Source organism: Dasypus novemcinctus, chromosome 21 (assembly GCF_030445035.2).
Source record: "Dasypus novemcinctus isolate mDasNov1 chromosome 21, mDasNov1.1.hap2, whole genome shotgun sequence".
NCBI lineage: Eukaryota > Metazoa > Chordata > Mammalia > Cingulata > Dasypodidae > Dasypus > Dasypus novemcinctus.
The window spans coordinates 31001272-31029245 of NC_080693.1; the positions used below are offsets into that span (position 1 = coordinate 31001272).

The 27974-nt window shown below is 51.2% G+C and overlaps 1 protein-coding gene across 15 annotated transcripts in view; it reads right to left on the reverse strand.

Moving 5' to 3' along the window:
• The window catches only part of RAP1GAP2 (RAP1 GTPase activating protein 2), a 244631-nt gene extending 217179 nt beyond the window's left edge, over positions 1–27452 (reverse strand). For 5 of the 15 annotated variants that reach the window (XR_011646819.1, XR_011646818.1, XM_071210425.1 and 2 more), the window contains exon 1: positions 12256–12487. Coding sequence is in view for 4 of the 15 variants with exons in the window: in XM_058283763.2 (XP_058139746.1) it covers positions 16874–16990; positions 27329–27378 (167 nt within the window). In the remaining 11 variants the exon portion in view is untranslated. Of the gene's footprint in view, positions 1–12255; positions 12528–12651; positions 12883–16873; positions 16991–27328 lie in introns of those variants that run through there. The other 10 variants (XR_011646816.1, XR_011646815.1, XM_071210412.1 and 7 more) reach the window with 6 other exon arrangements.
• Between the last annotated feature and the right edge of the window lie 522 nt (positions 27453–27974).

Genomic DNA, 27974 nt, shown 5'->3' on the forward strand with positions numbered 1-27974 from the left:
TTGCCTACCAAAAAAAAAAAAAAAAAAAAGGCCTGCGGCTCCAACACAGCCTGTTGGTTGAGGATGCAGTTCTCCAGGACTGGGATGGTCTAAAAGAGTTTTACGTTCTCCACTCAAGGTCCTTCCCCTCGTTTCCCCATTTACCGGCCCCATCCCCAGGAGGACTCTGCACACTGCACAACAAGGGAGCTCCAGTGTGACCTCAAGGGGGGTGGGGGATTGGGGGCTGGGAGCCTGGAGTGAGGGGGAAACCCGGACCAAAGCCTCAGCTATGTCCAGGGGGACTGGTGGGCAAGAGTCTAGTCACTCAAGAGCATAAGCAACAAATGAAAAAATTAAAAATTAAAAACGTTATGCATTAAAGAACATTACCAAGAAAGTAAAAAAGCAATGGTAGAAAATACTTGGAAATCATAAATCTGATAAGGGTTTAATATCCAGAATATATAAAGAACTCCTAAACTCAATCGAAAGACAAACCACCCAACTTTTAAAAATGGGCCAAGGACTTGAATACCTGAATAGCCATTTCTCCAAATAAGATACACAAATGGCAAAAAAGAAAAGATGCTCAACATTACTAGCCATTAGAAAAGTGCAAATCAAAGCCACAATGAGATCATATTTCACACCCATGAGAATGGTTATTACTTAAAATGAAAAATAACCAAAATAATTGAAATCAGAGACTCGAACAGATATTTGCACTCTGGTGTTTAGAGCAGCTTTATTTACAATTGCCAAAAGGTGGAAGCAACAGTGCCCATCAACAGATGAATGGATAAACAAAACATGGTACATGCATATGCTGGAAAGAATTCAACTGTGAAAAGGAATGTTCTGAACATTCTACAACATGGATGAACCCTGAAAACAGGCATAAAAGGATAAATATTGTATGATCTCACTTATGTGAAATAGAATATTCGAAGTTTCAAGTCAGGAATTAGAATATAAGTTATGAGGGGCAGGGATAGGGAATGAGAGTTAATGCTTAATTGGCACAGAGTTTCTGTTCAGGATGACAGAAGAGTTCTGGAAATAGATGAAGGTGATGGTAGCACAACAAATGTAAACAACACTACTGAATTGTATATTTAAAGTATTTGAAATAGAAAATTTTAGGGAAGCGGATGTGGCTCAAGCAATTGGGCTTCCGCCTACCACATGGGAGGTTCTGGGTTCGGTTCCTGACGCCTCCTGGAGAAGGCAAGCTGGCATGGCAGGCAGGCGCGGTGAACTGACACAAGATGACACAAAAGAGATACAAGGAGGAAAGACAATGAGAGACATAACAAAGCAGGGAGCTGAGGTGGCTCAGGTGATTGATGTCTCTTCCACACGGGAGGTCCAGGGTTCGGTTGCCAATGCCTCCTAAAGAGAAGACAAGCAGACATAGAGAGAGCACAGCAAATGGACACAGAGAGCTGACAGTGACTGCAAACAATGGGAGGCAGGGGGAATAAATTAATAAAATAAACTTTAAAATAAATAAATAAAAGGGGACATTTTATGTTGTATGTATATAACCACATAAATTTTTTAAAAAGAGTCTAGTCACTGCTAGAGCAATAACCCAATGAGGTACATACTGATAATGTCACCCATTCTACAGATGGAGAAATCAGGGCACAGAGAGACGAATTTGTTCAAAGTCACACTCCTAGTAAGTGCTATGGCAGGCTGTCTTTTCCAAAGATGGCCCCACCAAGGTACTCTTCTTACAATGTGACATTGGCATGCCCCCACTGAGAAGCGGGTTCTGTGTTCCTCCCCTTGAATCTGTACAGGTCTATGACTTTGGCAGAAGTGATGCTACATTACTTCAAGGCTAGATAAGAAGAGGTGATATAGCGTCAGCCTGGTTCTCTTTCTTGGAATGAACAGTACTTTGTTTTTCTTAGTTCAGAGTACTTTGAACAGTACTCTAAACTAAATAGCCCAACAGACATACATAGAACACTTCAACCCAACAGCAGCTAGCAGCTGAATACACACTTTTCTAGTGCACATGGGTCATTCTCCAGGATAGACCATATGTTAGGTCACAAAACAAGTCTCAATTAATTTTTAAAATATTGAAATCATACAATGTATCTTCTCTGACCACAGTAGAATGAAACCAGAAATCAATAGCAGAGGGAGAAATAGAAAATTCAAAAATATGTGGAAATTAAACAACCAAAGGGTCAAAGAATAAATCACAAAGAAATTAGCAAATATCTTGAGGCAAATGAGGAAATAAAAACACAACATACCAAAACTTATGGGATGCAGCAAAGGCAGTGCTGAAAGGGAAATTTATACCTCTAAATGCTTATATTAAAACGGGGGGAGGGGGGGGAGGGGAGGGAAGCAAAGAAGATCTCAAATCAGAGACCACACTTCAAAACTGGAGGACCTAGTAAAAGAAGAGCAAATTATACCCAAAGTGAGCAGAAGGACCATGCACAGTGCTGCCATGCACAAGAAGTGCTGTGCCACACAGGGGTGTCCCCTGCATAGGGGTGCCCCACATGCAAGGAGTGCGCCCCGCAAGGAGAGCTGCCCCAAGCGAAAAAAGCACAGCCCGCCCAGGATTGGTGTTGTACACACGGAGAGCTGATGCAGCAAGATGATGCAACAAAAAAAGCGATACAGTTTCCAGGTGCCACATGACAAGAATGCAAGTGGACACATAAGAACACACAGCGAATGGACACAGAGAGCAGACAATGAGGGGGAAGGGGAGAGAAATAAAGTAAATCTTAAAAAATATATATGTAAAAAAATAGTGATTAGAAGGAAGAAAATAGCAACGCTTACAGCAGAAATAAATGAAATTAAAATAATTTTTTAATATAATCAACAAAACCAAGTTAGGGTCTTTGAAAAAAATAATAAAATTGACAAACCTTTAGCAAGACTGAAAAAGCAAAAAAAGTGAGAAGACAGAAATAACTAAAATCAGGAATGAAAAAGGGGACATTACTACTAACCTCATGGAAATAAAAGAATTATAAGAGCATACAATGAACAACCATATACCAATAAATTAGACAACCTTGATAAAATGGACAAATTCCTAGAAATACACAGACTACCTAAATTGACTCAAGAAGAAACAGAAGACCTCAAAAAAAACTATCTAGTAAAAAGACTGAATCAGTAATCAAAAAGTCTACCAACAAAGAAGAGCCTAGGACCAGATGGCTTCACAGGGGAATTTTACCATACATTCCAAGAAGAATTAACATCGGTCCTGTTGAAGAAGAGGGAATACTCCCTAACTCATTCTATGAAGCTAACATCACCCTCATATCAAAGTCAGATAAAGACACACAAGAAAAGAAAATTACAGACCAATATCTCTAAAGAATATACATGCAAAAGTCCTCAGCAAAATACTAACAAACTGAATGCAACAGTACATTAAAAGAATTGTATACCTTGATCAAGCAGGCTCTATCCCAGTATGCAAAGCCATTCAACATAAGAAAATCAATTAATTTAATACACCACATTAACAAAATGAAGGGGGAAAAAATGATCATCACAACTGATACAGAAAAAACATTTGACAAAATCCAGCACCACTTCTTTTTTTTTTAAGATTTATTTTATTTCTTTCTCTCCCCTTCCTGCCACTCCCACCCCCTTGTCTGCTCTCTTGTGTCCATTCACTGTGTGTTCTTCTATGTCTGCTTGCATTCTCGGGGGAACTGGGATTCTGTGTCTCTTTTTTGTTGAGTCGTCTTGCTCCATCTGCTCTCCATGTGTACGGTGCCACTCCTGGGCGGGCTGTGCTGTTCGTGCGGTGTGGCTCTCCTTGTGGGGTGCACTCCTTGCAGCACCACTTCTTGATAAAAACACTTCAAAAACTTAGGAATAGGGAAGCAGATTTGGCTCAACAGATAGAGCGTCTGAATACCACATGGGAGGTCCAGGGTTCAAACCCAGGGCCTCCTGACCCATGTGATGAGCTGGCCCATGCATAGTGCTGATGCATACAAGGAGTGCTCTGCCACACCGGGGTGTCCCCTGCATAGGGGAGCCCCACGCGCAAGAAGTGTACCCCATAAGGAGAGCCACCCAGCACGAAAAAAGTGTAGTTTGCCCAGGAATGGTGCCACACACACGGAGAACAGATGTAGCAAGGTGACACAACAAAAAAGACACATAGATTCCTGGTGCCACTGACAAGAATATAAGCGAACACAGAACACACAGCGAATGGGCACAGAGAGCAGACAAATGGGGCGGGGGAGGGGAGAGGACAGGGAGGGGAGAGAAATAAAGAATAAATCTTAAAAAAAACACAAAAACTTAGGAATAGAAGAATATTTCCTCAACATGATAAAGGGCATCTATAAAAAAACTACCACTAACATCATACTTAATGGTAAAAGACTGAAAGTTTTCCCTCTAAAATCAGCAACAAGACAAGAATGCCACTGTCACCACTGTTGTTCAACATTATACTGGAAGTTCTAGCCAGAGCAATTAAGAAAGAAAAAGAAATAACAGGCATCCAAATCATCCACATTGGAAAGGAAGAAGTAAAACTTTCCCTATTTTCAGATGACATGATCCTAGATACAGAAAAATCCTGGAAAAAACACCAAAAAAATCTCCTAGAGCCAATAAATGAATTCAGCAAAGTCGTGGGGTACAAGATCAACACCCATTGATTAATAGTGTATCCATACACTTGAAACGCTCGATCTGAAGAGGAAATCAAGAAAAAAATTCCATTTACAATAGCAACTGAAAGAATCACATATCTGGGAATAAATTTAACCAAAAATGTAAAAGTCTTGAACAAGGAAAAATACAAAACATTACTAAAAGAAATCAAAGAATACCTAAATAAATGAAAGGATATTCTATGTTCATGGATTGAAAAACTAAATATTGTTAAGATGTCAATTCTACCGAAAGTGATTGACAGGGTCAATGTAATTCCATTCAAAATTCCTTCAAAACAGCCTTCTTTGCAAAATGGAAAACACAATAAATCGCATTTATATGTAAAGGTTAGGAACCCCAAATACCCAAAGCTATCTTGAAAAGAACAAAGTTGAAGGACTCTCACTTACTGATCTTAAAACTTACGATAAAGCCACAATAATCAAAACACTGGCACAAGGAAAGATATATAGACGAATGGAAATGAACTGATAGTTCAGAAATCAATCCTCACATTTATGGCCAACTGATTTTTGACAAGGGTGCCAAGTCCACTCAGTTGAGAAAGAATAGTCTCTTCAACAAATAATGCTGTGGAAACTGGATGTCCATAGCAAAAGAATGGCAGTGGAACCCTACTCACACCATACACAAAATTCAACTCAAAATAGATTAATGACCTAATTAGAAAACACAAAACTATAAAACTCCTAGAAAAAACATAGGGAAGCATCTTCAGGACCTTGTGTTAGGCAATGGATTCTTACACTTTACACACAATGTACAAGCAACAAAAGAAAAAGTAGATAAAAGGGACCTCATCAAAATTAAAAGCTTGTGTGGGAAAGTGGACAAGGCTCAACTGATAGAGCTTCCGCCTACCATATGGGAGGACATGGGTTCCATCCCCGGGGCCTCCTGGTGAAAAAGAAGGGAAAGCATGCCCATGTGGCAAGCCGGGTGCCCACGCGAGTGAGTCACGCAGCAAGGTGATAACGCATCAAAAGAGAGACAAGGGGAGAGTCAAGGTGAAGTGCAGCAGAGACTAGGCACTGAGGTGGCGCAATTGACAGGGAACCTCTCTCCTCATCAGAGGTCTCCAGGATCGAATCCTGGTGAACCCTACAGGAGAGAAAAAATGAGAAGAGAGACAACACAGGCAGCAAAAACAGCAGGGAGGGAGGAGGGGAAAGGGGGGGGGGGGAATAAAATAAATAAATCTTTAAAAAAAAAAGCTTATGTCATCAAAGGACTTTATCATGAAAGTTAAACAACATGTGCAATGGGAGAAAGTATTTGCAAACCACATATCTGATAAGGGTTTAATATCCAGAATATATTAAGAAATCCTACAACTCAACAAAAAAAGACAAACACCCCAATTTAAATATGGGCAAAAGAGGGGAGCAGGTGTAGCTCAGTGGCTGAGCACCCGCTTCCCATGTGCGAGGTCTTGAGTTGAATCCCTAAGACCAACATCGATGAACCCTGAAGACATCATGTTGAATGAAATAAGCCAGATACAAAAGGACAAGTATTGTATGTTCTCACTGATACGAAATAATTAGAATATGTAAATCCATTGAGTCAAAAACTGGAACATAAAAAAACAAAAACAAAAAACCTAGAACGTAAGTTACCAGGGGCCGGGGTTGGGTAGAGAACGGGGAGTTAATGCTTTAGCTGTAGAGTTTCTATTTGAGATGATGGAAAAGTTTTGGTAATGGATAGTGGTGATAGTAGCAGAACATTGTGAAAGTAATTAACAGCACTGAAATATATATTCGAATGTGGTTAAAAGGGGGAGATTTGGGGTTGTATATGTTACTAGAATAAAAAAATTTTTAAATCCATATAATTGTACAACTCAAGCAGTGAATTCTAAAATAAAACCAGGGACTACAGTTAACAGTACAATTGTAAAAATGTTCTTTCATCAATTGCGACAAATGTACCACACTACAGCAACGTGTTAATAACAGGGTAGTATATGGGAACTCTGTATTTGAGGCATGAGTTTTCTGTAAATCTAATTCTCTAATGAAAGATTTTTTTTAATGTTAATGTCTACTGCATCCCTACTGTGCTCCAGGCCCTCTGCTAATGCTAAAGCTATTTCTGTGAACAAGACAGACAAGATCCTTGAGGAGGGACTGAGGAGGTGGAGGAGGAAAAGGGATACATTTATACAGTATTTAAAATAGGGCAATGAGATCCCAAGGGGACCAGGTGGGGTAGAGAGCCCTGTTTAGAGAGGATGAGCTGGAACAGTCCCTCTGAGGGGTGAGAATGGAAGGATGATCCAGCTTTGTAAAGAGTGGAGGGAAGGGAGCAGATGTAGCTCGAGGAGTTGAGCACCTGCTTCCCACATACGAGTTCCTGAGTTCGATCCCCAGTATCTCCTAAAAACAAAGAACAAAACAAACAAACGAGAAAACCAACTCGGGGAAGCCGATGTAGCTCAGTGGTTGAGTGCTGGCTTCCCACATATGAGGTCCTGGGTTCAAACCCCAGCTTTAGTTTATTTAAAAAAAAAAAGTGGAGGGAACAACTGCAAGTGTCAAGAACAGACCTGGGTTCACATCCCAGCTCCATCACTTACTAGCTGTATGACCTTATGGAAGTGATGAAACCTCTCTGAACCTCTATTTCCTCATAAAATGAAGATGCTTTTAGAACCTACCTCATAGCATTGTTCTAAGCCAGCACATGTTAAGTGCATAGTCCAGGCCCTGGCACGTAAGGAGCCCCATAAACGTAAATGATTACGATGAATTACGTTGAGGCGTAGGTTTCCAGTGGGATGCCTGGAGCCCCAGAGACCGCTCTGCTCCCCGTCAGAAACCATCTGCCCCAGCTACCAGGCAAGAGAACATGCACAGTGGGCGGGAAGGGGCCTTCCCCTGCTGCTTGGCTGCCAAGTCACTGAGGGCACATCAAATGGACAGCGGGATGCGCACATGTCCCTGAAGCATGCTGAGACGCAGCTCACCCTCCACCCACCCACTGCAACTCATCTCCCGGCCCAGGGCTCACCCACCTGTCACCTCCGCTCAAAGCTCCCAAGGGTGCGGCTGGAGAGTGGACTGGTTGCCCCTCCCTAGCCCCCGTCCCAGAGGCAGGAGCTGCCCACCCAGCCCGTGGGGGAGAAGCGGCTTCTTCAAGGCAGCCGCCCGCAGAAGGAAGGCCAGGGAAGCCGAGCCTGGAGAGAGGGCAGGGCCGGGCGGGGCAGAGGACTCCGAGAGGCCCCGAGGGCCAGGAAGTCCTGCTGGGGTGAAGCGTCACCGGCCAAGGAGCCTGGCCCAGCCCCAAGGACCCCGCAAGAGGGCCCAGTGGGTGTCCAACACACATACCCCGAGAAGAGGAGCCACAGCCAAGCCAGAGCACACAACAGTGAGCGCGCACAGGCATGCGCAGAGGACCCACGTGCGGCCACACGCGGCCGTACCAACGCAGGGATCCAGCCGCAGGCCTCCAAGGACACATGCACACGCCGAGCACAGGCGTGCACACGTGCAGGCACGCCGCTCTGCGCCTCCTGCTCTGACCACAGCCACCTACTCGGCAGGGCCCTGCCTCACGCCGAGGTCCAGGGGCCCCTCCTGCTGCATCTGCTGACCCAGCAGCATGGCCCGCAAATCCAGGAAGGAGACTGTCAGCCCTGGGTCTGAACCGGGCCTGGGAGCCCAGAAGCAGAGCCTCCATCTCGGGCCAGGTCCCCGAAGCACCAATCCTTGCCTTGGCACCCCACCTGCCTGGGGAGCCCCCGCAGCTGTTTCACATCATAAGCAGGTGGCAAGGAATCCCCTAATAGCCACTGGGAGACCCTGAAAGGGTTGTGGCGAGCAGAGCAAGACAAACAAACAAAAAACAAGCAAGTGCAGCCTGGCAGGCTGAAATCAGACATGAGGTAGGACTTCCTGCTAGAGAAGTGGCACCAACGCACTGAAAGAAGTGTGGGCAAGAGAGAATGTCATGCGGCTCCACAAAGATGCCCTGCTGAAAAGGCGAGTCGATGGACAGGAGTGTATTACTCTTTTTATTTTTTACTAAATGTATTAAAAACAAAAGAAGTCCCAAATTACAGAGGACAGAGCAGTCTTTATTTGTTTTATTTTTTTTACGCAGGACCTTGTACGTGGGAAGCAGGCACTCAACCACTGAGCTACATCCGCTCCCCAAAGAAAATTGGTTTTTTCATTTGTCTGTTTGTTTTGCTTTTAGGAGGTACCCCATATATGGGAAGCTGGGACCCCATATATGGGAAGCTGGAGCTCAACCACTTGAGCGACATCCACTCCCCCGGAGTCGTCTTTAAATGACTAAGTAAATAAAGACAGAGTGGCAGCAGCACCTCCCAGCCTCCGCGGGCTGTGACCTTGCCTGCAGGTCGAGGGATGGGCTCAGCGACCTTGGTGATGCCAGCCTGAGCTGTCTGTGCATGCGCAAGAGGCAGCTGGACACCTTCCCCACCGTGTGACCGCCCCCCGAGGGGGTGGCCTGTTGCTGGTGGCCTGTTGCTCAGAGATGGGAGAGGTAGCAAGACAAGAGCCACCAGGGCACCATGGCAACGGGCCTTGGCAGAGGCACGGCCGCACCTCCTCAATCTCCAGCGTGTGACAGGACCTAAGTGTTTGTAGACAGCACCTCCCCCGGCATAGCAGGGGGTGGGGTGGGGGCGTTGGTAAGAAAGGGGCAGGTGCACGGGTAAGAAAGGAGGTCTGTGGGTGCCGCGCCCTGAAATACGAAGCCTGCACCAACTTACGCCCCACGACCTCCAACTCATCCTCAGCCCCTGCCTTCTTCCTTCTCTCTGGCTACCCCGTCACTCCCCACAGGCCCAGCCTGCCCCGCCACCCCAGACACCCCAAATCCCCAAGCACCAGGGCTGCCCCGCTCACCCCACAGCCCTCAGCCTCTGTCTCTCCTCCCCCTCCTTGCCTCGTCCTCCCCACTGACTGTGGCCCAGGCCAGTGCCCACGCCATCTGCCAGCTCCAAATGCCAGCCGCCGCCCTCCCTCCACTCCTGCCTCAAGCACCTGCTTCCGAGCCGCCTGCTCCCCACACCCTCCTCTGCCCGCTGCTGGGCTCCCATGCCCTCCTGGTGGCCGAGCCCGGGGAGGGGCACATCTGAGCAGCCTGCCCATGGCAGGGCATTGCCAGGGCCAGATCACAGACTGCACAACCCAAACGCTGAGGGGGTCTGGGGACTGGGCCATGGTCCCTGGAGGCACCACCTAACAGACCAGAGGCCTGGCCCCGGAGCCCAAGTCTACAACAGGGGGTCGTCTTCAGGGGTCTTCTGACCCAGTTTTCTCCCCCACCTGAGTGAATGAACATCCGCATCCCCAGATACTATTGTCCTGAATATATAGAAATACCCCATTGATGGAGCCCTTGCTATGTACCCTGCCCTGTATTCTCACAACACCCAGGTAAGGAAACTGAGGCTCGGAGGAGTTAGAAATTTGCCCCAGGTCCCACAGTGTGCTGGACACCTCGGTGTACCTCTTCAGAGCCTCTGGGCCCACGTCTTACTCCAGCCTCTTCGTCAGTGACAGTTTCTCTTACAGGTGTACCCTCCAGCACCTCCCCTTGGGCATGCCAGGCCCTCTCTGATGCCGCGGTGTGGTGTGCCCACTGGCACCCACTCAGCCCTCACCCACATGTAAACTGGAAGCGCACAGGAACCAACGCCCATGGAGCCACCACTGCCCAAGGTGGGCGGAGCTGATGGATAAACTCCTCCCCGTCCAGTCCCCCAAGAGAGCACTTCCGAAGTACATTCCGTTCGGCTCCCCAGAAGAGTGCAGGTCACAGTGGTGCTGATGACAAAACTAAGGCATCCTTACAAAGCTCTCTTTCTCTTCTCCATACCTCTTGCCCCATTACTGTTTCCAGAACTCACTTCCCAAAGAAACCATCAAAGCATCAGTCTCTGCTTTGGGGGGATGCAGATGGAGATGCAGTAGGGGATAGACCTGGGATAAAAATCCAGGTCTTAGTGACAGCAGGGCCTCCATGCTGGACCCCCGTGCCCTGCTGCTGCCACCTCTGCCCCGAACCATTCCAGGGTCCCTTTCCCTCAAGGTTCAAGCCAGTCTGAACCACTGTGGCTCAGCCGTACTTGATTCAGGCAGGTGCACGGGAAGAGGGAGAGGAGGGCTGTGAGGGTGGAATGGAGGCCACCGTCTGCCACGTCATTGCAATCACAACACTGGGGCTGAGTGGGAGTCCCACCTAGAAGTGCCCTGACCCTACCCAAGCTTAGCATCTGCCTCTGTTCAGAAACTTCAACAGCGGCCCAAGAGTTGCCGCTGCCCCTCTTGGGCTCCAGCGCCCCATCTCACCCCCCACCTGATCCCCCAAGTTCCACCTCACCCCCACTCATCAGCATCTTGGGTGGGAGGGGGACCTGAGGCAGCTGAGCAGGCAGATTAAGCAGAAACCCCACCCAATCCCACCCCAGGAATCCACCAGTCCACCTGCTAGGGGCTGAGGGCAGAGCCTCTCCCAACTCCTGCTCACGTCCCAAAGATGTGCTGGGACCTTCCTGGGGGAAATCACCCCTGGGCTGTCACAACCCTGAGTCACTTCCAGCCCCCCAGCCCCAGGCTGCTGGGTTAGTTTTCTGTTTACTCCTCACACCGCAGCAGGAAGGACAGGGGAGGGGAGAGCGCCTTCTCCCCTCTCCATGGGAAACGGAGGTCCGTGGGGCTTAAGGGCTGGTCCCAGGGTCACAAAACATGAAAAGAACCCAAGCGCCCTGGCGCCCAGCCCAGGCCAGCCCTATTGTTCCCGATGAGGCTGCTCTGGTGGGGGCCACTCAACAGAGGCAGACCCTGGCATTCAGAGCCCAAACCCCACTCGCATGCAAATGCCCTGTCTGGAAGGGTGTTAAGAATGGGTGTCAGGGAGGCTATAGAAAACAGATGCGGGGAGAGAAGGAGCGCCTTACAGTCTCCAGGTCCAGGCTCACAGTGTCTGGGGATGGTAGAGTCAAAGCACAGTCTACACAGACTCCTGGGCCCGCGAACACACACCTTGCCTGGACTCCCACCCAGAGCCGGCATCCCATGCCCACCCACCCAGAGCCTCTAGAAATTAGGGCCTCTCAGCAGCACCCACCATCCCAGCTCCCCTCTCTGCATCAGGCACAGGTGGGAGGGAGGACAGGGGATAATGCCCGTTTGCAGTAAAACAAACCAATCCAGGCTGGCCACAGGGTCCTCCCAGGGTTCCTGGCTTTTTCCTTCCACCCGCACCACCTGTAAACACACGCACACCCCACCTCCACCTCCCGCTAGCGACTTTGACGGAGGCTGAACAACATCTCACTCACGCACGCACGCACACCCCTGTGCATGATGTGTGCCTCGCCCCACCCCGCACGGATTTCTGAGGACAGTCACCCCACCTCCCAAGCCCTACGCTGAATTGCTCTGCGCTCACGCACATCCACACGGGCTGGATTTCTCTTTGCAAACGCGCACGTTCACACTCACAACATTTACTCCCAGCCCCGCCGTTCAGTCACGCCCGGGACGTACGTCCTGATCCAGGTTGGCTAGCCCCGGACCCACTGACCTTTGGCGCCCGGCGCCCGGCGCTTACTCCCCGACGCGGTCGGAATGTCAACAGTCAGTGTCCCTGCCGCTCGCCCCGCCTGTGCGCCGGGAACGACGGCGTCCTGCCAGCTCCATCCGGACCCAAGCCCCTTCCTCCTCGGCGGCGGGCTTCCCTCGCAGCCCGCCCAGCCGCCTGCACTGTCACCGCGGCGCGCACCCGCGCGCACCCGGCCCCGCGCCTGGGAACGCACAAAGCTGCGCCCTCGCACGCCCGCAGCCGCTCGCACACCTGGCGGGCGCGCCCCCAGCCGCCCGAGCCGCGCACACGCAGCCGGAAAGCCGAGGCCCCGCGGGGGTCCACGGGGTCCCCAGGCCACCGCCGCGTCCCCGCCTGCCGGCCCCCGGCCGCACCTACCTCGCTCTCCCAACCCCGCGACGCCGCCGCCTGGGTCCGCGCCCTGGTCGTTATGCCACTCCGGCTCGCTGGCTGCCGAGAGGGACCGGAGGGTGGGGGACGGGAGAGGCAGGCAGTGGGCCAGGGGAGAGCGCCGAGAGGGTGGGGAGGACAATGGGTCCTGAGCTCTGCGTCCGCCTCGGGGACGCACGCGTCGCTGCCGCCAGGGGACTGCCCGAGGCGGCTCCTCGGGAACAAAGGCTCGGGGCGGGGCACTCGCGCCCAAGGGACCTGTAGGGGGGAAGGGGCAGCAGCCCACCTGCCCACAGAGGTTCCGGGAGGATGGAGTACCGGAAGGACAGGGTCACAGGCCTGTGGGGAGCCGAGGGGAGCAGAGGTTTCCCGGGCAACTGAGGGAGATGCCCTGGGTTCTTTGCAGCTCTGCCTAGGGTAGGGCGGGGAGGGGCTACCGTGTTATCTGGCGTGGGAAGTGGAGAGCCTCAAAAGCTGCTCAGACCCCTAAAACTGGCCTGCCCTGGCCTGGCAGCTTGGAGCTTTCATTCCTTCACTCAAGGGACATCCTCTCAGCTTCTGCCAGACGATCGGTGCTCCTGAGCGTGAAGGGGTGAAGCAATGAGGGGTCCTCTAGCCAGCCTTTGGGATGCTGGGGTCTCTTCCTCAGGAACCTCTGTGCAGGGGACCTCTGAGGGTAGCTTGCACACCTCCAGTCATGGGAAGCTGGCTCCCAGGGGCAGCCCGTCAACCCGGGACTGCTCTAGGAACCAGAAAGCCGGGCCTTTCATCTCAGCCATCTGCCCCTTCCATCTCTGTCCTGGCCTCTCACTACTCAGAAATAATGGCTTTCTGCTCCGAGGCACCCAGGGCCTTTGCACTCGCTGTTTCCCCAGAGGAGCACTCTTCCTCCTCATCTCCTGTGTTCCCCCCATCCGCCCAACTCTCCTCACCCACAGCTCTTCCATACGGCTGTCCCCTTGCGTCCTTCAGGACTCAGCTCAAATGTCGTCTTCGCAGGGAGTCCTTGGCCTCTTCCAGAGTCCCCTCCTATGCTCTTTGTCTCCACGCCCTGTATTGGTTTTTCAGCGCAATGAGCACCTTGGGAAATTCTCTTGTCTTCTTGTCTGCATTTTCAGTGTCTGTCTCTCCCACTAGGATGTGATCCATGGAGGGGGACCCTTGTTCTGCCTTGATGACCACTATAACCTCAGGGCCAGATGCAGAACAGGGTGTCAGTGGACAGCTGAAGAAGGAAGGGAGGGAGGGAGGGAGAAGGGAGGGGAAGACAGGCAGGCAGGAAGGAGTCCAGCCCAGGGCTGAGCCCCGCAGCAGCCTGTCCCATCATCCTGCAGCGCAGGCTGGTCCGCCGTGCACCGTGGCTGACAGATGAAAAGGGGCTAATCCCCGTATGCCGTCTGTCGTATGAACGGACAAACAGACACTCCTCTCAGAGCCTGAGATTCAGAACAGCAGGACCTTCCCTTCCCTTGCTCTGGTCTCTTTCCAGAGCTCTTGCAGCTCCAAGATGGGAGCGTTTTCTTTGGTAAACGCCTACAACGTGGTGCAATACCCAGGCTTCCAGCCCACTGAAAGCGCCCGAAGGCGTTGCTTCCCTGGCCTGCTCCCCGGCACACGCAGGACTGGAGGCCAAAAGGGAAGTTGTGGAGTTGAATCTACCAGACTTGGTCCTGGGATCCAGCCTCCAGGCAGCTTCGGGTCCCAGCACGCTGTCCCCACCCTTCCTCACCCAAGCCACCGAGGATCAGGTTGAGTGGGACTCAGCCAACCACGGCCCCTTCATCAGCCTCCTTAGCTGTGCCACCCCCCTTCCCCAGCCCACATTTCTCTGTGTCACCTGCAAGGCTCTGATGGGAAGAAAAGAATAATTTGTTGCTGAAACTCAGAAACCCTGTCTCCTGATGCAACGCCCCCAAACTACTTTTTAGCCTAGAACATTAATCAGAAAAGCAAATATGCTTCCCCCAGCAGGGTGGATTCTCAGGGAACTCACTCGCTGCTGCTGATCATCCACCTCTTCCTTTTCCAAATGCCCGTAAACCAAGTAATGAGACTCCGAAACTTCACCAGGCCTGATGCCAAGTCCACTTATTTATGGATGAGGATGCCACCATCCTCCCCTTTGTAAAGATAGAAATCACCTTCCCTGTCCCATCTTTGGGCACCTGCCTCTTTCTCTCCGAAGCAGTGTGCGTAATGGTTGCCATTTTTACTAGCTGTGAATTAACCTCTGTGCCTCAGTTTCCCCATCTGAAAAATGGGAAGAACAATAGTACCTAGATTATAGCATTGTTAGGAAGATTAAATCCATTTATTCCTGCAAAGCATTCACAACACGGCACATGATAAGCATTCGAACAATATTAAGTAGTAATCTTCTCATAAAAATTAGTGCAGTCACTGAGCTACGGCAGACTGCTCCTCAGGTGCCTGGGAAGCAGCCTCCCAAGGAAGATCTCTGAAGTTCTTTCCAGTGGGTCCATCCTCTCCCATCACTGCTTTTCTCCTCTGAGGACTCCACTCTATGACTGTGATTCTGAAAAGCATCCTCGCTCCTCGGCTCAGAAGAGGGGAGCAGCTCCATCTGCCTGGGGCCATCGGCATGGACAGCAGCCTCACCTCCTCTTCCTTACAGGCCACGGCCTTGGGCAGTTTTAACGGCGCCACCTCGGTCTTGGGGCGCGCCTCCCTGCCAGCCTTCCTTCAGGGTCATGTTCATTTCTCACTCAGTCACTCGATGCCTGTGCAGTGCACTCCTTCTCCGGGCATGGCGCTGGGTTAGGGCTGCGTACAGGGAGGGAACGGGCCCCTGCACCACAGAGCCTGCAGGCCAGGGGGGCACAGACAGTGAAAAACTAGGCCAGATAATGTGGGGGAGGGACGACAGCTCTAAAGACAGGAACGGGAGCTACCTTGTGTCAGAAGATGCTTGGCACGCAGCAGGACTTTGCGCGTTGCCTGGAACCGACTCAGACCACGTGCCCTTCGTGTTCAGATCCCACCAGAGCACTTCCTGGGGCAGCCACACCAGCACCGACTGCATTCCAACCGGACACTCAGAATCTCATCTCTGCACACTTTCCGCAGCTCTTGCCTCCAGCTCTGGGGGCTTTCCTAACTTCTCCCGATGTACTTGAAAGTCCTACTCTCTGGAGCCTGGGGTACTTGCCTGCCCATCCATTATCTCTACCAGGAGTTCCCAGGTGGCCTGGGTCACCTTTACCAGGGTTCCTGTCACCACCTCATCATCATCCAATTCATTCTCCTGCATTGGTCCGGGGTAGCTGTCCTCCTCGCTCCTCCCGTACCTCCTGAAATCGTCAGTGAGACAAGCTGGAGCAGCTGTGTGGCTCTTCGCTAAACAGGACTCCTGGCAGACATCTGGAGAGGTGACGTCTCCCACCACCTCTCACCCTTATCCCTGAGGCCAGTTTGGGGAGGTGCAGTAACAGCATAACCCCCGTGCCCTAACTGGCAGCCCAGGATGAACCCCCACCGATGATATTACACCCATTCCTCTTTCATGCCACCACTCCTGGGAGGGAGCATTATTTGTTCTTGGCTGCTAGGGTCCTGCCCACTTAGAAGCTGGTGCAGAGCAGTTTTAACAGGGAAGGTGGGCAGCAGAGGGTCAGGTCTAGCAGGTGCCTTGGGAAGGGGTGTGGCAGCAGCAGGGTAACCCAGAATATCTGCCGAGGTTGCTAATGCCAGTCACCTTTGTCCACACAGACGGAGGAAATGTGGGCAGGGGCCCAGGGACAAGAACAGGGATCAGGGAAAGCCTTCTCTCCCCACTCCGCCATGCAGGATCGCAGCTGGATTCTCCGGCACGGGAGAGGGAGCTGAGCAAGGCAGGCTGGCTCCATCCGGTCCCAAGCTGGGGCTGCCCAGCTCACGGCGAGCCGCTCGCCTCCTAAAGAGGAGCCCGCTGACCCCAGGCCTCTGAAACCTCATGATCTTCCTGGGAGAAGGCAGGGGGAGTATGATCACAGCCATTTCACAGAGGAGAAGGCAGAGGCAACGCGGGTTCCCCCACATCGCCCAGTGCCTCCCAAGCCTCAGGAGCACCCGGGCCGACAGACTCTGTCCAGGGCCCTGGGAGTCCTCTCCTCTACCGGCAAGTGTGGGTCCCCCTGGGGGGAGTCCGGGAAAGATGTCATTTCCTGGACAATGGCTGTGGCCTAAAGGTCAGGGCCCTGGGTCCCTTTACCTGGAGGGAGACTGGAGGTCCGCGCGGCTGAGGATGCGGTGCTGCTGCGGGGTGTAGAGCCACTGGAAGGCTGTCAGCGTCCTCTCCTCCACTCGGAACCGCCCTTCCTGCACGTACCTGCGAGAGGACAGGAGCGTGAGGGGCAGGCAGCTCTGCTCGGGGAGCTGGCCCCGCTTGCCAGAGGAGGCTGGCTGAGGGGTTACCTGTCCCCCCAAATAGTCCTCCTGCTCAGCTTCCAAGGGCCACAGTTAAAGTTCTCTGAAGAGGAGGCAGTGACAGGGAAGCTGGTTTCAACTCAACAGATGGAAAAGCTTTCTAAAAGTTAGTTGCCTGCATGGCTGCCTCCCCCCATGTCGACATGGAGATTTTACTGCGGAGTTTATCAGATATCCTGAGGCTCAAACACGGGGCAGAGATGGGCACTGAGGAATGCAGCCCCCGGAGAAAACAACAAAACCCTCCCAGTGCCCAGGTTGCTCCTGGGTTCCCCCCACCAGAGGGAGGGAAGCACTGAAAGGCGCCCTCCCTGGTTTTTCTTTGGAGGTTGGTCTCATATGTAGGTAACCCTAACAATGTATCTTCAGATTTCCTGTGTTAAACCCTAGATCAGTTTAATCATCCCCATGGATTGCTCCGTTGTTTATCATCCTTTCTGGATCCATTTGTATTGCTGTAGATGTTTGTTAACATTTCTGTTGTGAAGTTGAATACATATAGAGGAAACTACACCCATTTTTTTTTTAAGTTAGTGTCTGAGGATAAAAGGAGCCACCGGGAAAGTGGTAAGCTCCCTGTCACTAGAAGTATGTAAGCAGAGGCTGGGCAGGGGATTCAAGCATCAGACAAAGGTCCACCCTTCAAAGCCCCATTACAGGGCTGCGACACTGGACTTTGGGATTTCACAGCATGAGAAGGGCTGCTCTGGAGTGGGGTCAGGAGTCAGAGGTCAGGATTAGGCCTTTTGAGAAACTCAGGGGTCACTCATAGTGTCCCCACACCCCACACCAGATGGGCAATCAGCCCAGAGCAGGGACCAGGATGATGGGCTGGGCAAGGTGAGCACAAAGGAAGGGTGGCCCCTCCCGCTCTAGCCGCCTCCTCCTGGTAGAACCATGAGCCCATTCATTAAGTCAACATTTATCAAGCGCCTGCAACGATGAGCTGAGCAGACGTGGACCCGACCTCCCTGGAGCCCACAGCACTGGGAGGAGAGAAACCACCACATAATCACAAATACATAAATCATCACAAACAGACTTGTCATACGTTCCCAGTGGAAATGCTGATCGGCACAACCCCTCTGGAGGACAATCAGAGGATATCTGTCAAAATTACAAATGCACTTCCCCTTTAGCCAACAATCCCACTTCGGAGAATGTATCTACAGATTCTCGCATGTGGACAGGGTTACATGGGACATGTTTATAATAGCAAATGACTGTGGGCCACCCAAGCACCCACCAATGGGAACTGGTTAAATAAATGATGGTGCATCCAAATATTAAAACACCATGCAGCCAAAAAAAAAAAGTAAAGGAGGTGCTTTCCATGTCCTATCATGCAAAGATCTCCAAGACCCACTATGAAGAAAAGAATTCAAGTGCAGAGCAGGATGTGAGAGCATGTGCAATTTGTTAAAAGGGGCAGAAGGAATAAAGTATTAATTCATATTTGCTTGTCTTTACAAATGGAAACTCTAGAGACAGAAGAACTAATCAAGGTCATGACCTGGGTGGGAAGAAGAGGGAACTAGGGTGGAAGGGGGGGGATGAGAGGACTTTGTAACAATGTATTTTTTTCATACAGGAAAGGTATTACCTATTCCAAATGTTTGATTATCGTGTGTGTGTGGTTATAAATTAGCTGCTCTGGTATTGCCCAGTGGGGCACAGGCTGTTTGCTGGGGGAGAAGGACTTGCGGTAGGAAGTGTGCTGGCGGAAGGACCCACATGGGCCAATCCCCAGAGGCAGGAGGAGAGAGGGTGCCTGTGATGTGCTAAAAGAAGGCAGGGGAGAGCGGCTGTAGCTCAGAGGTTGAGCACCTGCTTCCCATATACGAGGTCCTAGGTTCAATCCCTGGTCCCTCCTAAAAACAAATGAGAAAACCCACTCATTGGGGAGCAGATGTAGCTCAGTGGTTGAGCGCCTGCTTCCCATGTGCGAGGTCCTGGGTTCAATCCCCGGTGCTTCCTGAATAAATAAATAAAGAGAGGGCTGTGGCGCTGCCTCCCAGACTCTGGCTGCTGGGTGGAGAACAGCAGGGTGGCCAGGTCACATGCTCCTGCAGGGGTCCCGGTGGGAGACTGTGAAGGCTTGGAGAGGGGGATAACGAGAGGCCGGACAGAAATGGGCGGATCCACAGGTGCGCTAAGGAAGCGTTGGCAGGACTTGGTGAAGGATGGTCCATGGGCAAGGGCGAGACAAGCAGCAAAGTTGTCCTCGCGTTCCTGGTACGTGCAGGTGGCTGGCTGTGGTGCCATTTACAGTGGACAAGGACAGGTGGAGGGGGAGATCCATGGCTTCAGTTTGGGACATGACCCTGCCGGTGGCCTGCTTCTGGCCCAACATGACTCCCCTCCTATAAAACCTGGCTCAAAAATTGGCTCCTCCAGGAAGCCTGCCCTGATTTATCCCCTGCTATTCTGATGAGTTTCCCCATCCATCCCCATCCTGACGTTGCTCCGGCTTCTGTCCTGAACGACGTGCTCCTGCAATCTCTGCGGGATAGACGGATAACAATGGTTCCTCCCAGGAGGGGAATCGTATGGCCGTGGAGCATCCGAACTGCTTTGATGCCTTTCAGCTTGAACCACGTGACTGTATTACATTTTCAAGAAGTAAACATTTATCTTCTTTTTTTTTTATTTAAGACTTCTGATCACAAAGTCACAGGTTGTTAGGGCCATCTGGTCTCCTGGCTTTATTTTACAGACAAGGACATGAAGCACAGCAGGCCCAGGGCTTGCCCCAGGATGCTGGCACAGCCAGGCCCGGCAGCGATGGCTCCTGACTCCACAAGCAGGGCTGACCTTGATCCCACCAGGCTGAGCAGACCCCCAGGCTGAGCGAGGAGCGGGTCCACTCGGGACCACTCAGTCCTGCCACAGGTGGGACACGAACGACCTCAGCCCAGCACCACCGCCACCTCCTGTGCCCCAGCCCAGACCCTACACACCTCCCCCCTTGATCCCCATCTCCCAGAGGCAGGCGGGGGGAGTGGACAGGCCTCCACCCAGCAGAGCCCCCGACCTGGATTCCACTCGCCGGCCGTGGGCGAGGAGCCCCGGTCTCCTCATCTGTGAAATGGGAATAACAGCCTTGCGGGGTGCGGCGAGGCTGAAGGGAGGCAGTGCGGGTGAAGCCCCCGCCGCGGGGTCGCCTCATCGCCTTCCCCTCCCGCCAGCCTCATCGCCTCCACGTCAGCAGGCCTGGCGTGGGCCACCATGACGCGCGCCCCCTGCATTCTCTCCTCTGAGCCTCGAGTCAAGGCCCGTGGACCAGACCATCCCATTTTAGGGGTGAGGAGGGCGAGATCCGGGAAGGGAGGGGAGCTGTCCAAGGGGCACCTGCTTGGACCAAGGCAGGGTTCCTGGCACCAGGTTCCTCCCCACCAGTGCCCCGGCCTCACACACACACCCTCTCCCTCCTCCGTACCAGCCCCACTTCCCCACACGCTTCCTCCCTGCCCAGAAAGGTTAGTGGCCTCCCACTCCACGTCAGACATCACCCAAACTGCTCACCTTAGAAGCCACAGCCTTCCCCATGCTGCCCCTCCACGTTCCCATGTACAGACCCCTGTCCCCGGCCTCCAAACGCAGCCTGCCTTTCTACCTGGGAGCCTTCGCTCAGGCTGGGCTCTTAGGCTGAAGGGCCCTCCCTCCACCTCCTTCTCAAACTGCCCATCCAGCCCCCACGGCTCAAGCCACTCTGCCTCCAAGAATCCTTCCCCGACCTCCAGCCGGAATCCCAGTCTGTTCGAAGGGTTTCGGGAAGCTTTGCTCAGCCTTGATCTTGCAGTGCTTCTCTCTGCTCGCCTGGGCACAAGTTATTTACGTGCCTGCCTGTCTCCCCGACAGAGTGCAAAGACTGTGTCTGAGCCGTCTTGGAAATCCCTTCAACGTCCTCACGCAGCCCTCTGGCTACCAGAGCGGGTCCTCTGTAAAACCACAGCGCAGCAGTGATCCACTCATTACATCCTTGGGAAGCTTCTTTCATGGAATGTTCTGGAACAGATTATCTCCATTAATGAATCAAGTTATGAACTTTGTAAGTGGCTTGCTGAATTAGACTGCACTCAGTGTAAGGAAAGGCCTCCCACACCCTGACATCCTCCCTATTTGCCTGCCATATATCTGAACTCCCATAGAAAAACACACTAAAAGAGACTGAATCCTGCAAAGAGCCAGGCTTTGAAGCACTATCAGCCATTCACACTGTAGCAAGAACTAGTTTCTCAAATCATCCCTGGTAAATCAGAAGTCAAGAGAACAAGGACATTTTAAAAGGAATAAGAAGAGGAAGGATAGAAGCTACTCAGAGAATCAGGCCCGAGGTTGTAGGAGTATGTTGGCACCTCCAAGAGCCTACAATCCATCACCAAAATAGAGAAGGGTCAAGCACATTACAGGATGTACCTATTTTTTCCATTGATCCCTCCAACAACACTGGAGAAGGCAAGACGAAGCCCCAATTCTCCCCTTTAGGAGATGAGGAAAGTGAGACTTCCCCAAGGGGGAAGTGATTTGGCCCAAATAACAGAACCCCTGAGTGATAGAGTCAGGACTCCTACTGCCAAGTCCAGTGCTCTTTCCAGAGGTTGAGCTCCCAAAGGCCAAAGGAGCCCACAATAAAAGCTTCAGGCACAGGCTGCAGATGTAGCTCAAGTGGATTAGCGTCTGCTTTCCATGTACGAGGTCCCAGGTTCAATCCCCGGGACCTCCTAAAAAAAAAGAAAAACGACAGGCAGCCTGGGTTTCCAGCGGTTCTTCTGAGCTGCACCTTGAAAAGTCTGAACGCAGCGTCCTGCAGAATTTCCCTAAAGCCTCCCCCCCTCTCCCTCCGTCTTCCCTGCCTTCACTTCCCAAGCTCCGTGCCCCACCTTTGGAGGACTGACGCGGTGAGGTACCTGTAGTGGACGCTGCCACTGGCACTCCAGCTTCCAGTCCCTGTCCTGAAACAGCACTCCGGATTTATTTGGGGATCAGCCTAATCCCATTTTCAGTCCGCACGGTTTTGGGTGGGACTGACCCCAACTCCCAGCTCCAAGTTGTAAAGCCAAATAAATTCTTCCGCCGGCCACAGTGATTGATCAGCGATAGACACATGACCCAAGTTAGGCCAATCAGAGTGGAAGGCTGAACCTGTGATAGAAAAGTTGGGACTTGGAAGTTCAGATCTCTCTTCAGTGAACTGGAGGGTGGATATAAACTGGACTTCATCAAAATTTAAAACTTTTGTGCTACAAAGGACACTATCAAGAAAGTGAAAAGATGACCCACAAAAAACGGGACATAGCTTTTGCAAATTACATATCTGATAAGGAATTTGTGTCTAGAATATATAAAAACTCTTAAACTCAGTCCAGTTTAACATCAGCAAAGGATTTGAACAGACATTTCTCCAAAGGAGATACACAAATTGTCAATGTAAACAAGAAAAGGTCCTCAACTTCATTAGCCATCAGTGGAATGCAAATCAAAACTACAAGGAGATACTACTTCACACTCATTAGGATGGCTATATAATTAAAAAGGCATAACAACAAGTATTGGTGAAGAGATCCTACATCACTTGTGATCATATAAAATAGTTCAGCCACTTTGGAAAACAGGGCAGCAGTTTCTTAAATTATAACATAGAATTATCATAGGACCCACCAATTCCACTCCTAGATACATACCCAAAGAGAAATGAAAACATACACCCACACAAAAACTTGTAAACAAAGGTTCACAGCAAGATTATTCATAATAGCCAAAAAATAGAAACAATCCAAATGTCCATCAACTGATGAAAGGCTAAACATAATGTGGTACAACCATATAATAGAATATTATTCGGCAATTAAAAAAGAATGAAGTACTAATACATGCTACACCATGGTTGAACCTTGAAAATATTTTGCTAACTGAAAGAAGCCAGACACAAAAGACCACAGAGTGTATGATCCCATTTATATAAAATATCCAGAATAAGTAAATTCTTGGAGACAGAAAATAGATGAGTGGTTGCCAGGGGCTGGGAGGACTAAGGGGAAATAAGAAATAGTAGCTAATGGGTGTGGAGTTTCTTCTTGGGGTGATGAAAATGTTATTAAATTGATTGTGGTGCTGGTTGCACAACTTTGAGAATATGTTAAAAACCACTGAGTTTTACACTTTAAGTGGATGAATTGTACGGTACATGAATTCTATTTCAATAAAACTGATAATAAATAAATATCCATAAATCCATGCTGATATAAATAAATGACTGAATAAATAAGTAAATAAGTGGGGAGAAGAGATGAACCTGCGCAGAACAACTCCAAACACTTTATGTAAAAACCCTGCCCTCAAGGAAGCCAATCATAACTCCCCACTCCTTAAGTGTGGGCTGGACATTGTAGCTTCCTTCCAAAGAGAACAATGGCAGGGGGACAGAAAAAGAGTAACTTTACAGTGAAGAAACCTGACAAACACCACCTCAGCCAGATAATCAAGGCCAATAGCCACAGTGATAAGTCATGTACCTTGATATGATGTGATGAGAATGGTACATTATCTCTGTGATCTTCCTCCCAAAACTCATAACTCCAACCCGATCATGAGAAAAACACCAGATGAATTCCAACTGAGAGACATTCTACAAAATACCACCTATACTCCTGAGAGTTGTCGAAGTCAAGAAAAACAAGGAAAATCTAAAAAGCTGACACAACCACGAGGAATCTAAGAAGTCATGACAACTAAATGTAATGTGGAATCGTGGATGGGATCACAGGACATTAGGTAAAAACTAAGGAAATCTGAATAAAATATGGACTTAATAATAATGGATCAGTATTCATTCATGGTAATAAATATCCCACACCAATGTAAGATGTTAGTAATAGGGGAAACTGGGTGCAGGGAGTCTACTACCTTTACAACTTTTCTGTAAGTTTAAAACGGTTTTATAAAATAAAGTTTACTAAAAAAATAAAATGACTAATTCCTTTAAATGAAGAGCTTTTACAGATAAATATGAAAAATATATAATGAACAAATCTATAGGAAACAAAGAGCAAAGGAAATAAATGAGTAATTTTGAAAATAGAAATACAAATAATCAATAAACATGAAAAAAAAAGTGCTCAAGTGCTCAACTTCTCTCATAAGTAAAGAAATGAAAACTAAAAACAACAGTGAGAGACCATTTTCACTTGTGACCTTGGCAAATATTTAAGTTTGATAACTCCCAGTGTGAGCAAAATTTTGGGGAAAGTAGCATCTCACACACCATTGAAGATAATCTAAAACCATACAATTCCTTGGAAGATCAGATTGGCAGTATCTTGCACAATGTGCCCATGCTTTTAACCTGCAATTCACTTTGCAGATTATCTCTGACCATTATCTTTGCACAAGCATGAAGGGATATTGGTTCAAGGATGTTCACTGCAACAACACTTATAATATCAAAGTATTTAAAACACACTAAACGGTCATCAGTAAAATCTAGGTAAATAAATCACGGTACAAACTTGGAATGGAATACTCTGCAGCCAGTAAAAAGGATGTTGCCAGGGAAGTGGCTGTGGCTCAGTCAGTCAGGCTCCTGTCTACCGTATGGGAGCTCCTTGTGAAGACACGCTCATCCGCAGGCCATGGAGAGCCGCCCCGCCCACAAGCACAGCGGAGAGCCAACTCAGGAAGGTGACGCAACAAAAAAGGGAGACAAGTAAAAACAGAGAAGAGTGTGCAGTGGATGGACACAGAGCAGACAATAAGCAAACCACAAGGTATGGGGGGGGGTAAATAAAAATTAAAAAAAAAAAAAAAAAGAATGTGGCCAGGGCACTCTGCATCCATTTTCAGCCACTTCACATGGCGTAAGCCCTAGCCTCTGATCCAGTTGTCAGTTTCCCATCCTGGTCTCTGAGTCCCCACTGTCAGAACCTGGGCCTATCTCTGTCATCCACAGGGCACATCATGAGCCCCAGCACATAGTAGGAATGCCAAAAAAGTGATCCATATTAATAACTTGGGCTGATGACTCCAATTGGGTTCTGAGTTAATTTTTGGTAATTTGGGAAAGGAGGGCTCAAAAGAAGAGGATTGTTCTGAAGGTATAAACAGACATCATTTGTTTTTGTTGCCCGATGACCATTCACCACCTTCCCCATGTAACCTTCTGTGGTTTGGCTACAGCTGATCTAGCTCCCAGCTTCAGGGGCAGGCACATGACCTGGCCTGACCAATCAGAGCAACCCATCCTCCTGACCACAGTGATTGGCTCAGAGACTTGTTTGTGATCCAAGTTAAGCCAGTGAGATGACATCCTGAGATTTTGGCTGGAACCACTGAGAAAGGGAAGCTTTATTTCTATGAGGGTTGCTAACCTGGAAGGCTGCCTGCAGTTGCTGCTAGCCACCTGGCTCCCACAAGGACCGGGCGGGCGGGGGCAATAACGACACATTATTATTTAGTAACATTATTTGGGTGCCTGAATCCGTTGTACCTGAAACCTAAAGAGTTTGTAGAGTTTCGGTTCTGTGAGCTAATAAATTCCCTTTTCTTTCAAGCCAGTTTGAGTTGATTTCCACAACTCGCAAGTGAGTAGCCCTAACTCATCCTCTGACCCAACTGGAAATCCTGGGTCCAGGGGCCAAGGCCAAGGAGATCAGGAGCCCCTGGGGTTCAGACGGCATCCCACCCTCAGGGGTGCTTCCTGCCAGGTCACCCAGCCATTTGAGTCATGTCTTCAGGACCTTCTCAAAGAGATGGCCTCACCTCAGGGTGAGGGTGTCCCCAAACCTAAATAGGACACTGACAATGACTCATATACCATCAGGTCCAGCCCAAGAGCCAACCCAGCCAGACAGTGCCAGGCACAGACAGAGCAGAAACCCTGTTTGCTCCCTGAAGGGAAAGAAGGAATCAAACCAGAGGACACTTCTCTGGGAGGGCCTGGGGGCCTGGGGTGGTGCCTCAGTTTGAAGAAGAGGGCACTAAGCAACTGCCTGCTCCCCACCAGCCCTTCAACAGATTAACACCACTTGTATCTGCTTTATATACTGGGGGTTCATCTTAAGAGCGGCTCCACTGCTAAGTAATAATAGTTGCAAACCCATTGACCCCTCCTGCTCCAGGATCTTCTGACACTGTGGATTTGGTTGGCTTGGAGTTGTGGCCAGGCCAGGGAGGAGCCCTCCAGGAAATGAGAACGGTTCAAACCCTGACTCTGTGACCTTGACTAATCACCTTCCCTCTCCGAGCCTGGGTTTCCTCTCTTCCTCCCTTCCTCTGGGTCCGGCTGTGAAGAGTAAGTAAGTCAAGGGGATGGTGACCACCCAGCCACCAGGAAGCGCTCGCCAGGCCCAGCTTGCTGTTATTGATCGTCTTACTGCTGTTAGATGAATTCGGCTGCAGAATGTGCCTGGTGGCCTGTGTCCCGGGAATGCTACTTCAGCCCTGCCCCCCGGCCTTAGTGTGGGTGGGGGGACTTGGGATGGGGTGGGGTCCCAGCCCTGTCTTCTCCTTTGAACCGTGGGCTCCTCCCTGGTCTCAGGGCAGGATGAGCCGAGCTGGCTGCCCTGCATTCAGGGTCCCGCCAAGCAAAGGGTAGACCCGGGGTGAAGCAACCCACAGCTCTGGGGCAGAGGGACCCCGCCCGGATGCTGCGCCGCGCTGCGTCCCGAAGCCTCCCGGCCCGCAGTCGGGTAATCTGACACCGGCAGTCCCTGATTCCCCAGCCCCGGCGGGCTGCGGAGGGGGTAGGGGCATCGATGACCTACACAGGGACCTGTCCCTTACCCCCCTGCCCTTCCTCTACGCCCCGTCCCACACGCCCGGGGGCTCTCCGAAGTGGTCTGGGGCAACTCCTCGAACGTGGGGTTGAGGGCTGTGGACTGTACCCCTCAAGGCCCAAGTCCATGCCCCGAGCCCGAGAGGTGGCCGTGGGACCGCCCCATTGCCCAACAAGCGGAGGTGGCGGGGAGGGATGCGAACCCCGCGGATGAGCCTCGTGGAGGGAGGGCCCGGGCCCCCAAAGCCTGACGTCATGGACAAGGTGCCGGGTCCCCGCGCCGACCTCGCGGGACAGCCGCAGAGACCGGGCGCGGGGGCTGCGGGCGGCGATGACCGGGAGGCCCCGCGCCGTCCGGCGACTCCAGCCCCGCAACCTCCGCTCGGGAAGAAACTTTGGGCTCAGGCCCCGCTCCTGCCCGCGGGCTCGCGCCCCGCACCAGGCCCCGCGGCCCCGCCGCCCGCTCACCAGCGCACCAGCTGCCAGCGCTTCTCCCCCGGCGCCCGGCGGCCCGCCATGCCGCGCCCGCCCTGCCCGCCGCGGGCCGCTCGGAGGAGGCGCGCCCGGCTGCCGCACCGCCGGTGCCGAGGGCGCGCTCGCCGCTCGCGGGGCGCGGCGCGGGCCGGAGCGGGGCGGGGCGGCGGTGCCGCGCTCCTCCTCCGCCCCGGGCGCCCGCCGGCCCCGCCCCAAGTAAGGCCGGGCCCAGTGCTAGGTCCTCCCGGTCCCGCCGATCCAGCCACGCGGAAGCGCCGGGTTCCTTCAGGAGCACTGGGCTGCGAGTCAGGCTGTGTACAAATGCCACCTTTAGGGGAATCGGGCTTGCCGAGGGACTCCAGCCGGGTCACTTCATCCTTCTGTGCCTCACTCCCTTACAACACCTCTGTTCCACCACCCAGAAAGTTAGGCATTTAAAAAAAACCAACCTGCTCTGAACGCCTAAATAAATCCTGCTGTGCCCTACGAATTGCTAAAATATTTAAGTCACAATCATTAAGATGGTTAGGACGAGCGGGCCGGGGCCTTCATCCTCCCTTCCACTTCAGGACCTGTTCAACCCTGGAGTTGGCCAGAGAAGGCAGAGGCCAGCCTGGACCGAAGCAACGTGGTCCAGGGG